The sequence below is a fragment of the Petaurus breviceps genome, unplaced genomic scaffold (assembly GCF_028583685.1).
Source record: "Petaurus breviceps papuanus isolate PSGF00001 unplaced genomic scaffold, PetGlider_PUasm1.0 91023, whole genome shotgun sequence".
Classification (NCBI taxonomy): Eukaryota; Metazoa; Chordata; class Mammalia; order Diprotodontia; family Petauridae; genus Petaurus; species Petaurus breviceps.
The window spans coordinates 7,889,348-7,902,859 of NW_027187398.1; the positions used below are offsets into that span (position 1 = coordinate 7,889,348).

Genomic DNA, 13,512 nt, shown 5'->3' on the forward strand with positions numbered 1-13,512 from the left:
CAAGGTGAGAGAGGCATAGCTAGATAAGGAAGGAAGGGAACATGCATTTATTGTACTAAAACCTTTAAACATATAATCTCATTTTATCCTCACAACAACCTTGGGAGGTGCTATTGTTATTACTCCCATTTTACAGATGAGAAAACTGAGACAAACAGAGGTTGAGTGACTTGTCCAGAGTCACACAACTAGTAAGTGTCTCAGACTGGATTAGAACTAAGTTCTTTCTGACTCCAGACCTAGTATTTTATCTACTCTACCACCCAGCTGCAATTTGCTTGGGGGGGGAGGTGGGGGAGAAAGATCTGGGGGTTTTAGTGGACCACAAGCTCAACAGGTTAGGGAACTCCAGGTGAGGAAATTCCTTCTAGCAATTCAGATAAACTATTCTGGAATTCATAGTGTTAGAGAGCTGCCTGAAGGCACTGAAAGGTTAAGACTTTTGCCTGGGATACTAAAGCCAGTATGTGTCAGAAGCAGAATTTAAGCCCAAATCTTCCTTACTCCAAGGCTGATTTTCTTTTTCTTATAGTTGTCATTGTTGTTGTTCACTTCTGCTATTACTTTGTTGTTTTATTTTTTTGCCACTGCTGTTATTTTTGTCATCGTCATCACAAATATCTCATTTTCTCCTCTTTTTTTTTTTTGGACAGGATTCAGATAGAAATAATCAGAAGGACCAGTCTCTGTTCAGCTTTATTTTTATGTGTTGAATGTACTGGGGACTGTTGCATAGCTGGATAAAATAATTGCTCTTTGTAATTTAATAAACCTATTAAGATGTCGGCTTACCTTCTGTAGACTCACTGAAATCATCATTGGGCTAGCTCCAGTAGCCAGCAGAACAACAGAGATGACATATATCTCATCCTGTTCCTACATTATTTTAATTTCTTCCACTGTCTCTATATTTAGAAAAAAAATTTTCATTCCAAGTAGTTGGGAGATTTGGAGTTTTCAGTATGGCTACATCTAGTAAAAATATATTCTTAAATCAGTATGGATCAGGCAGTTGTGGGCAATGATTCTGCCTGTATCATCAGTGGTTTTACATTTGAAGACAACTCTGCATATTAGCTAAAGTTTGTCATAGATATTGCCATTCGTTTCACAAGCACTTGAGAAGACAGATCCCAGTCTACAAGTTTCATCTATGAGCCAAAGAACTCTCTACCTAGAGCAAATTCAAATGAACTTTTTAGTACAGTATTATTAAAAAAAGAAGAAGAAAAGATACTCAATGGGAAGGACAAAATACAATGTTTTCAGCTATGATTTTGAATATTTGTTGTCATTCAGTTGTTTCAGTTGTGTACAATTCTTCGTGACCCCATTTGGTGTTTTCTTGGCAAACATACTGGAATGGTTTCCCATTTCCTTCTCCAGTTCATTTTACAGGTGAAGAAACTGAAGCAAACAGGGTTAAGTGACTTTCCCAGGATGGCACATCTAGTAAGTGTCTAAAGTTGGACTTGAACTCAGGAAGAGGAAGATGAGTCTTCCTGACTCCAGGCAAGGCACTCTGTGCACTATGGCACCACCTAGCTGCCCCTTGAATTATTTATCAAGGGGAGTAATGGCAATGTAAGTATACCCTTATAAATATCCAGCAAGTTCTGACTTTATTGAAAAACTAAGAACTTTCCCTATTCTGATCTGATTCTTAGAAGATTAAAAACACACTCCCTAATCCTTATCTGGGGGTAGATTAAAGGAAGACCAAAGATACTCTTACCACACAGATTCTTAACTTTTACTACACACGCAGGACTTAGGGCTACTGACTTCCAGATGGCAAAAGACCTCATTATAATGGTCATTGGATTTTAGAGTTGGAAGGAACTTTAGAGGTCATTTGACTAACTTCATTTTCCAGATGAATAAACTGAGGCTCCTCACTACACCAGGAGGTCTCCCCACCCCCACACCCCCATAAGAGTTTCTCAGTGTAGCTGGGTTTTCTGATAGCTCTTGATTCAACAAAGATTAAGTACAGCAGTCAGGCACAGCTAGGTGGAGCCATAGCAGATAGAACACCAGGCCTGGAGTCAGGAAGATGAGTCTTCCTGAGTTTGAATCCAACTTCAGATACTTCCTAGCTGTGTGACCCTGGGCAAGTCACTTAACGCTGTTTGCCTCTATCTAGGCACTAGAGGTTCTATCCAGGCACAAGAGCTACAAAGATACAGTCAAGTGGGAGAAGGAGGAAATTCCCTCCCTAACTCCCTCAGAGCTAGCTAGCTCAGTCATTATTCCTGGTTCCAAGTAACTACATGGAAGATTAGGTGGGTCTGCTTCCAGTCACATATGAGTCATGGATAAGGGGCTTGTACTGTGAGATGACAAAGAATCCCATTATTGTCTTCAGAGCCAGAAGAACTGATGATTCAGTAAATGTACAAAAGGGATAGGTCCATCACCTCACCCTCTCTTCCTTTCTGTCTCTAAAAAGTCAGAACTGTTTTGAGAGTCAGGTATGATAACTGACCCAATTCCCCTGACTCTGCCCTCCCTGCGGCCACAAGTACATACTCTACCTAGGCAAGCCGGAGCTTAGGTTTGGGCTAACAGTTTTGCATTTCCTCTCCTGAGTAGTTGACTAAGTAGCAACCTCAAGATGAACATGTCCAGGCTTGGAGGTTACACTATGAATTTGAGAGATCTGGAGGTCTAAGTGTAGGAATGGCAGCATCCATCAGAATGGCTCAGCCATAGCACCCACCAGAGAGGCAGTGACTAACGGCAGGGGAAGCCTCTGTATCCAAAAGGGTAGCCGCCAATAGGAGAATTGGCCCAAGCTCTGAAGTTTTATCAGTAGACATATACAAGAAGTTGTTTGGACAGGCAGAGCCAAGGTAAAATGTAAATTGCTTAATTAGCAGTCTCAAAAACTGCTTTATGTTCTGATGAACTTTAAGATCAGCCTTCTAGGGGTGGCTAGGTAGTACAGTGAATAGAGCACCGGCCCTGGAATCAGTAGGACCTGAGTTCAAATCCAGCCTCAGACACTTGACACACTTGCTAGCTGTGTGACCTTGTGCAAGTCACTTAACCCCAATTGCCCTGCCCTCCCCCTCCCCCCAAAAAAAGATCAGCCTTCCAGCAGATGATAACAGTAGTTATAACTTAAGCTACTAAATTCTGTTCTATTAATGTATGTTTTGTGTCGTGAGTTTAACATTCTTTTGGGGTATAACTATCTCATCCCTGGGGGTAGCTAGGTAGCACATTGGATAGAGTGCTTTGCCTAGAACCAACGAGACTCATCTTCCTGAGTTCAAATCTGAGTAGCTGTGTGACCCTGGACACTTAACCCCACTTGCCTCAGTTTCCCTATTTATAAAATGAGTTGGAGAAGAAAATGGCAAACCACTCCAGAATCTTTGACAAGAAAATCCCAAATGGAATCAAGAAAAGTTTTACATAACTGAAATGACTGAATAATCTCATGTCTAATTCATATTATCTATTGCTATTACTGTTGGTCCTTCCTTGGCAAAGACATCAGGAAGTATTGAGTACCTTTCTTATTCCCCTGCCCGTTTTAAGATGGCCTTAAATGTTAGCCATAAATAAAATCATCCCTGGGGGCTCCACAGTGGTTGACAATGATCCAATGAGTGTAAGGCCTGAGAGCCTTACCTGAGCCTCATAAGAAATTGGCCCTCTCAGGACTGAACCCAGTCCAAATCCTAAGCCTAGATATAGAACAAGAAGTGGGATCAGTACCCTAGGAGGCAGTTAAGTGGCACAGTGGAAAGAATGCTAGACCTGGAGTCAGGAAGACCTGAATTTAAATCCAGCCTCAAGCTCTAACTCATCTGTGTGACCCTGGGCAAGTAATTTAACCCCTCTGTGCCTCAGTTTCCTCATCTGTAAAATGAGGGTAATAATGGCATATTTAAAAGGAAACTACAGATCCTATAAAGTGGAGGTGAGGACAAAGTAAAATGGGAGACCCAGGGGACCCATTGTGCAAAGGCACAGAGATTGGAGGGGCTAAGCAGTGTGAGGGGCCATCTCACAAGGGCAGAGCAGTTGATCCAGGAAGGCCTGAGGAGTGGGCAATGGATGACCGTCTGGACAAGTGATTGGAACAGCAGGGAAGTCTGGCCAATTTGGCAATAGGTAAGAGATTATAGCAGACAGGTGGGTGACATCAGGAAAAGTCATTCTTTGGGCCCAGGTGGATGTTTTGGCCATCAGGAAAGCAAGTGGTGCACAGTATAAGAGAAGATTGGCCACAGATATTAAGCACACAGAGGTCCAAGTAGGCAGATGGTCAGGACCACAGAGGTATGACGGGAGCAAGTCTATTATTATTCAGGGAGATCTGTGATCCTGTGGCTTGAGTCCAGCTCCCATGAGTATGTGGTGTACTAAGACAGAGATTTAGCTAAATGTAGAGAGAGCCTGAGGGACAGGGACCCAGTCCAGGTGGAGGACTTGGTCACTATGGATAAGACAATAGCTCAAATGTCTTATCTGATGGTCTGGTGGTCTTCAAGCAAAAGCTAAATGACAACTTGTTATGAATGTTCTAGATGGGATTTTTGTCCAGGTGGGAGTGAATAAAAACAGCTAGCATTTATGTAGCACTTTTAGGTTTGCAAAGCTCTTTACAAATATTATCTCATTTTATCTTCACAACAACCCTAGAAGATAGGTGCTATGATTATCCCCATTTTACAGATGAGGAAACTGAGGTTGACAGAGGTTAAGTGATTTGCCCAGGGTCACATAGCTAGTAAGTATCTGAGGCCAGATTTGAGCTCACTAGTGTCCTTTGACTTCCTCTAACTGTTGAATTGGTCTCAGGGCCTGGATGGGGGAGTAAACCTTGGTGGGGGGGAGGATTAAGAGAGGAGGAGGGGTAAAGGGTATTAGGTGATGCCAGATGGAGGGGGTATGCTGGTCAGTCTGATAGCTTAAATAAAAAGAAGCACAAGGCTGCCCCAAAGTTTATCTAGAGGATGTGCCTGAACTAAGTTCATTAAAGACTTGAAAAAAGAATCTTATTAAATACTATTTCAGTCAAATACTTCTAAAGCAACACCTTTCATTAAAGTTAACAGACAAGACAGATAATGCAACCAGCTGCATGGGGCCAAGGTTTTTAATTTCCTGTAGGAAAATCTGATGATAATCTGTCTGGAAAGGCTTCAGCTCAGGTGGGGATGTAGAAGACCTAAACAAAACTCTCAGCATATTTAAACACCCTGAACACAAGTCTCTTTTGAGATAACATCCAAGATGGAGGAGCTCTCCAACTTACTTTCCTGCTTCTCACTCAAATCCACCAAATTTATAAACTTTTCCCTAAATGCAAATCTATATTTCCTTTGGAATATTCAAAGAGAATGGAAAAAGAGAAAAGAAAAACCCCAAAGGACTACTCTATCTGAGGCAGAGAAAGTAAAAACAGAAGGGCAGAGAAAGAGAAAACAGAGGGGAAGAGAAAGAGAGAGAAGGAGGAAGAAAAGAGCTAGCCATCTATCACAAAGAGGTCAAAGACAGAGGCAAAGGACACTTTATAGCAGCACTTTATTGTTGTAGCAAAATACGAGAAACAAAATGGGTGTCTGCCAATTGGGGAATAGCTGAACACATTGTGATATATGAATGTAATGAAATATTATCTTACCAGATGAAATGACAAATAGGACAATTCAGTGAAACCCAGGATGATTTGTATGAACTGATGCAGAGTAAAGTCAGCAGAACCAGGGGGGAAAATGTATATTGTGACCATAATAATGTTGTTGTTTGTCCTTTATTCTCAAAGAGGACCATGACAGATGAAGAAACTCAGGCAGAGATTAAGTGACTTGCCCAGGGTCACACAGCTAGAAAATGTCTGAGGGCAGATTTGGACACAGGTCTTCTTCACTGTGGGCCCAGTGCTCTATCTTCTGTGCCACCCAGCTGCTTCAGAGAGCAAAAACAAGTTCAGAAGACAACACAGGCAAGGAAAATTTTGTTACTAGAGTTAACTTTAAAATATACTTTAAAAACAAACTATGTAAAAAAAGTTTGCAATCTCACATACAATGTTTTTCTCTTCTTTGTAATATTATAATGGTCATATTTATTAATGTCTGTCATAATAAGAACTGATATTGGAACTATTTCATTGTGGCTTCATTCATATAGGGAACTCCCAGGTGAGGAAACTCCCTCTACCATTGCAGATCAGCATCTTCTCTGTTATTTATGATCTTAGAGAGCTGACTAAAGCACTGAGAAATTGGGGGACTTGCCCAGGGTCATAGTCAATATCTGTCAGAGACAAGACTTAAACCCCGGGGCGGCCAGGTGGTGCAGTGAATAAGAGCACCGGCCACAGCGTCGGGAGACCCGGGATTGGTTCCGGCCTCAGATACTCGGCACCCACACAAAATAACTGGTAGTGTAACCTTGAGCAAGTTACTTAACCCCAATTGCTTAAAAAAAAAAAAAGACTTAAACCCCAGACTTCCTGGTTTCAAAGCCAGCTTTCTATCATCGATATCATGCTACTTCTCATGAGTACATAGTAAAAAATGAACATTTGTGGTTGGGGTATTTTGTGGAGAGGCAATTGGGGTTAAGTGACTTGCCCAGGGTCACACAGCTAGTAAGTGTCTAAGGTCAGATTTAAACTCAGATTTTCCTGACTTCAAGGCTGGTGCTCTAACCACTGTACCACCTAGCTGTCCTACATTTATGGTTTTTATAAAAGAAGAAAAAAATAAAAAGAAGAGAGTTTAATTGATTTAAAAAAATAAAGGAAGAGAGAAATAGAAAAAGAAAGAGGAAGGCTGAGAGCAGAAGCAGAAAATAAGAGAGAGAGTGGGAGAAAGAGAGAAGGGAGACACTAGAAGGAGAGAGGAAGAAGAAGGGAATGACAGAAAGAAAGAGGAGGGGGAAAGGGGCTTCCAAAATAATCACATTTCCAAGGTTTCTTTTTCAACATTAATATTTACCAGTTCATTCCCTACCTTCTCCAATCAACTTATATAAAGCATGTTAACTTTTTGTAGAGGGGAGTAAAGGGAGGAGGGTTGCTGAATTTGGAGACACAAGGTCTGAGTTCAAATTCTGGGTCTGCCACTTACTTATTCCATCACTTCCCCTCTGGGACTTAACTTCCTCATCTGGGAAACAACAGAGTTAGATGAGATGATTTCTGAGATCCTTTCCCATTCTGAGATTCTAGGAGGATAGAGGTAGAGAATGAGAGAAACAGAGACAGGGAAGCAGACATAAGGGAGAGAGACAGACAGGGAAGGGGGGAGGGAGGGAGGAGGGAGGAGGAGAATTGCTCTGTTCATACATACCAGGATTAGTGGTTTTGTGTGCAAAGAGAAGATCATTTGCTGTTTGGCCAGTAACCTTCCCCAGCCTGGCAGGATCCAGATGTTTCCAGGTCCCGGATCTGGAAGGATTGAGGATTGTTATTCAAAGAAGCCTCCTTAAACACACAGGACACTTAGCAAGATGTGGGAAAAGATGAAACCAGGGCCCCAGGGAGAAACTCTTCCTTCCTGATCTCAGATCTTTGGACTCTGACAGCTCCAAGGGTCATTTTTTAGCTCAGCATCCCTGTGTCTCTCATGAAGCTCTAAGATCCTTTTATAATCATGCCATTGAGTCCACAGCCTTCCTCAGCCCATCACCCCAAAATAGACATCTGCTCAAATGGCAAGTCCAGGAGAATAATTAAATGCTAGGACATCAGAGCTGGGGCCATCAGCCCTGCAAAAAGTTGGTGAAATTTGCTGTCAAAAGCACTTCAGAAATCACTGACTCCAACCCTTGCCATATTTCTGAGAAAAAAAAAAAAAGAAAAAAAACAACTGAGGTCTAAAGAGACATAGTCTATTAAAAGTCAGTCAAGGGAAAAGCTGGGCTAGAACCAAGTCATCAAAGAATCATAGATGTACTATTAGCAGGAACCTTAGAGGTCCTCTAAGTGACTTGTCCAAGGTCACACAGCTAGAAAGGGGAAGAGCCCCAGATCCTTGGACCCCAACTCCAGTACTCTCTCAATGTCAGTAAATATTAATTAAGTTCCTACTATGTGCCAGGAATTATGCTAAGCTCTAGAGCAGACCTGCACAACATACTGAGTTTGGGTCACTTGCTACCTGCCAAAGAATTTCTGGTGGCCCAAAAAAAATGGAGAGTTGTCACTGCGCATGTGCTCCTGTTTGTCACGTGACACAGCAACTAACCATTGTCAATCTGTCTCTAGTCTAACCTATCTGCAGCCAAAGAAGTTTAGCCTATTTTAATTTTGACCCCTGCCTATTGCCAAATTGTGCAGGTCTGCTCTAGTGATATGAATAAGAAAAAAAAAAGATCATCCCTGGCCCCAAGGAGCCTACTATCTAAGTAGTGAAGACAATATACAAAAGGAAGCTGAAAAGTGGTGGGGTGGGCTACCAGAGAGTCTGGCCCACCACTGGCATCCACTATGCCACCTAGCAGCTCTAATAATAAACAGAGAGATGGTAAGTTTCCACTATATCCCATGTCTCGGAGTCGTCAGACACCAGTCCAGTGTTCCTTCCAATGCACCACACTGCTCCGCCTTGGAAGTATATAGGAGGTAAGCACAGAAGCCTTGAAAGGTGAATGGAAATCCAAAGGTAGTCAAGGCAAGAGATCAGCTTATATAGATCAATGTCCAGGCACCAGGGGCTGCTTCCACAGAGAGGACCCATTCACTCTACTTCTGGTAAGTCAGGGAGCCTGTTCCAGCCCCAGCTCTGACTCCGGGGACAGTCTCCTTGAACACCTCAATCTTCAGTGCTCTGTGCCCTCTAGATCTGCCTGATCCCTGAGCTCTTGGGGGGATACTGAGAATGCTAATATATTGGCTTCTGGAAAGGGCTCAGAAAAGTGCTTCAGCTAAAAGCCTCGCACCCAGCCCAGGCATACACCCAGCTGGGCTATAAATGTTAATGAATGATGATGAGATGCTAAGAACTAAGGAAAGTCCCCCCCCCCTTCCCTTTCCTTCTGCATCGCCTTCTCTGCCCTCCCAGCCAAGGTCCTCACAGCTACGCAGAGAGGCCTCCCCTCTCCTCCTTTTCCTTATACCTGGGGCTGTTCCTAAGCCTACTAGACCCAGGACCAACATGCTATAGACTGACTTCCCCTCTGCCATCAAAGAAGCAGCCAGCATGTGCTGGGCCAGCAATACGAATCATAGGACAGAATTAGAACTGGGAAAGGTTTTAGAAACCATCTAGTCCAATCCCACCTCCAACTCCCAACGCATCTTGCAAATAAGGGTGCAACCTATGAGAGGTGAAGTGATTTGCCCTTCCCAGTCCCTCCCAGACTGGAGTCAGGCCCACTTGAGTTGAAAACTGGGCTCACATGTTTCCTAGTATTGTGTCACTTAATCTCTGCTTGCCTCAGTTTCCTCAACTGTAAAATGGGGATAACAGCACCTACCTCCCAGGATTATTGTGAGGATCAATGCAACAATACTTATTAAGTGCTTAGCACAATGCCTGACACATAGCAAGTTCTTAATAAATGTTTGTTTCCATCTTTCCTTCCAACAATTAGTTGAGGAAAGATTATTATTCCTATAACTCCCAAGCTCAAAAAACCCCACCGGTTCCCTATTGCTCCCTCCCCAAGAAAAAAAAGTCCAAACTCCTTAGTTCAGCATTTAAGGTTCCTGATTACTTGGCCCCACTCTATCATGTTCTGCTAAGCTGCACTACCCACTAACCCCATACATCCTGCAATTTCCTACTCCCATACCTTTGCTCCCAATGTTCCCCATGCCAGGAATGCCCTCTTTCCTCACCACGTTGTCTCTGATCCAGAGCCTCCTTCTCCATGAAGTTTTTCCTGATCCTCCCAGTTGGAAATGATCTTCCCTACCTTGAAACTCACAGGACACTTTGTACTCCCTTTCTATACTTGTCACATTCTATTTCCCATTACTGCTATTTATGTATCTTCTAATAGATTGTATCCTATCCGCCTTTCTCATTTGTAAAGTTCTCAGTCCTATTCTCCTTGAGGTCTAGACTCTGTATTAAATTGTAGAACCTCATAGCTAGAAGGAATTTTAGAGGTCATTCCATTCAACTCCCTCCTTTTCGAAGTGAAGACCCTGTGGTCCAGAGCAGAAGTGACTTGCTCAAGGTCACACAGTCAAGTTGTGTAGGGGATAGTCCTTGTGAGGGAGTCAAGAAGACCTGAGTTCAAATCCAGCCTCAGACACTTACTAGATGTGTGACCTTGACCAAGTCATTATCTCAGTTCCCCCCAAAAATGAAGATAATAATAGCACCTACCTCCCAGGGTTGCTGTGAGGTTCACATGAAATACCCAGAAATGTACCTAGCACATAGTAGGCATTTTACTTACACTAGCATTTATGAGTCTACTTATTCTCAGGCCAAGGCTGTCCAGAAGAGTAAAGAAAGGTAGACAAATGCCTAAGTAACCATTGTCAGCCCTGTGAACCTCAGGATTATCTCTATCCCCTCCCTAATTTAGACAGTTGATCCAACTCACTAACTTCCTCCCGTGCATCATCATGCTGCTATCTTTATGTGTTTATTTATTTGCCTGTTTGTTTATGAGGTGGGCTTTAGCAACAGTAAGGCAGGCAAAGCTTCATGCATGGACTTGAATCCTGGACCATGCATCTCTCACCTAAGGCTCAGGCTACCTAAATGTAAAGGGACTGTTCAACTGAAGGGAGTGGGAGGTCCCCAGGGGATGACCTTGGCTTTGTTATTGTTGTTGATGTTGTTGGTGTTATCACAGCAAATCATGAAACAATTTTTTATCTCAGCCCGCAAAAACCCACGGCCAAGGAAATTACAGATCCTGGAAAAAAGTTTCAGCCTGTGACCATTCAGAACTTCAGGCAGCCTTGAATTTTCACTCTGACAGGAATAGAGAATGTGGGAAACAGGAATCTGGAAACCATGCCAAGGTCCATTTTCTCCCCTGGTTTTATTCAATCACCTCTTCTCATGATCCACAAGCCTTTGCCCAGAGCAACTTCAAAGAGCCAAACTACTGGAACCATTTTTGTGCCTGGCTCCTGGTGTTGAGTGTTCCAAAGTCAGGGTACCCCCAGTGCCTGGTAAAAGAACAAAACGGATAACCAAGTCACGGAACATTGAGACGTGACTCTAGTTAGGAATTGCATATATTTCCTAAATTCAGGATATAAAGTATTCCTGGTATCAATGTGAGAGTCATAACAGCCAAAGTCATGATAAGCTATTCTTGCTCCCAGAACCAACAGTCCTATGCAATTGCCAGCACACACACAGACACACTATATACTCACACATGAGCAAATACACAATGTACATTTATAAATGCATGCATATGTGCATACATGAACATATGTACATTCTGTGTATACATATGCATTGTGTTTGTATGTAGAAGCAGCTAGGTAGCTCAGTGGATAGAGTGCTGGGCCTGGAGTCCAGAAGACCTGAGTTCAAATTCATCCTCAAACACTTACCAGCTGTGTGACCCTGGGCAAGTCACTTAACCCTGTTTGCTTTAATCCCTTGAAGAAGGAAATGGCAAACCACTCCAATATCTTTGCCAAGAAAGCCCTAGGGACAACTAGGTGGTGCAGTGAATAGAGTACCAGCCCTGGAATCAGGAGTACCTGAGTTCAAATCTGGCCTCAGACATACTTGACACACTTACTGGCTGTGTGACTTTGGGCAAGTCACTTAACCCCCAATTGCCCTCCAAAAAGCAAAAAAAAAAAAGTCCCACATAGGGTCACAAAGAGTCAGACACAACTGAACAACAACAATGTTTGTATGTGTGTGTTTGTGTGGACATGTACATGTGAAAACAAAACTGATGAACTATGACCAGGAATAAGCAAGGAAGGCAGTCATATAGGGTATAATGGGGGAAGAGGGGTGGGGAGTAATGACAGATATTTTTTCCACATTGCTTTCTTTTTAAAATGTACATATTTTAATGTTAAAAAAAAAGCACCTCACCATAATAATAGCTCCCATTTCTATGGTACAATAAGGTTTACAAAGGGAGATCTTCACTACCACCTGGCAGTGCCTGAATTACCATTCCCATTTTAGAGATGAGGAAACTGAGGCTCAGAGAAGTGAAATGATGAGAGGTAGCCTAATGTGGCTATCGAGTCAAGCTCAAAGTAAGAAGAGCTGGGTTTAAGCCCTACCTCTGACACATACTGGCTGTGCAACCTTGGATGTCATTTAACCTCTTAATGACCCAGGCAATTCTCTAAGACCGTAAGTTAACTGAAGAAGTACCAACTTTTTTTGGTAAAGGAAGTTCCCTCAATGGGAATCCACTATACTAATCATACAGGCCTGGTCTAAAAAAAAAACAAAAGTGACTTAGGGTCAGAGGGCAACAGCATTCTAAAGTTTGAGGAGACCTTCAGCATCACCAAGTCCACCCTCCCTCACTCTGTAAATGAGGAAACTGAGGCCCTGAGTATCAAGTGACTTGACCCACATCACACAGACAGTATATGGCAGAAGTTAGATCGGAACCCACTCAGGCCAGTGCTTTTTTCCCTCTTTTGTGATAAATCATGCTGCTCTTATTAAAAACAAAGGCTTCAGGGCCTCTGGTAGACACCCAGGGATGGGACTGAGGGGTGACCCATGACAAGCAAATGCCCTGTCCCAGATCAGCCCCTCTCCATCTTCCCAGCAGCCCCCTAGAATGGGAGTTGCTGTCTAGGCCAAGGTCAAGATCTCCACCCCAAAGAGCAAGGATTTTGGCCACATCCCCTGCCCCAGCCCTTTCTCCAGGGCAGCCTTTTCCTCTTCTCCATTCTACCTCCTGTCTCCCTGACTAAACCTGAGGTCATGGCTATTCCTTTAAAAAAAGAAACTTCCCTTCACTGCAAGACTTACATAATATGCCCTCTAATCTCCTTAAAATGATTTTGACAAAGATAGTAATATCAGGCAGTCAAAAGAGATTATAGGCAACAGCTGGGGATGGGAGCTAATAGAGAACATTGCCTCTGGCGAGGCCCCTGGCAGCATCTCCCCTCTCCCGAAGTTGCTATGGGGGCAGCAGGATTCAACTCCAATCCAGGAATTAAAGCCTCTTTATGCTGTGTCAGCAACAAGTTCAAGAGACTTAGAGATGTGTGTCTCAGAGGCATCCCCTTTATAGGCTGAGATGAGGGCCAGGAACTATGCAGTCATTTCTTGGGGGGAAGATGTGCCTCACAGTCAAAGAAGTCAGGATCAGACTCCAAGGGCAGGAAAAAACTTTGAGAATCCAACAAAGCTATTCCCTTTGTCCCTAAACTTTCCCACTCCCCCCAAATATCTCCTCAAAGGGCGATTCCACATCATCTCCTTAATCTCGGACACTTTGTCAGGGTTGCAAAGCACATGTCAGCAAGTTCTTCCCACTGTCTAACCTCAATCACACCTACTACACTTTCCAGTCCTTCCTCAAAGACAGAAAGTTCTTAGAGCAGAGCGGGAATGAATGAAGAAA

General features: G+C 43.1%; 1 protein-coding gene across 2 annotated transcripts in view; it reads right to left on the reverse strand.

The window, feature by feature from the left end:
• Positions 1-5,526: 5,526 nt before the first annotated feature.
• Positions 5,527-13,512, reverse strand: part of PMVK (phosphomevalonate kinase) — a 99,345-nt gene continuing 91,359 nt past the window's right edge. Inside the window, exons 5-6 of one of the 2 annotated variants that reach the window (XM_069078020.1) lie at positions 7,320-7,417; positions 5,527-5,925 (exon numbers count right to left, since the gene is read on the reverse strand). In XM_069078020.1, coding sequence (XP_068934121.1) covers positions 5,887-5,925; positions 7,320-7,417 — 137 coding nt within the window. In that variant the 3' untranslated portion in view covers positions 5,527-5,886. Of the gene's footprint in view, positions 5,929-7,319; positions 7,418-13,512 lie in introns of both variants that reach the window. The other variant, XM_069078019.1, reaches the window with a different exon arrangement.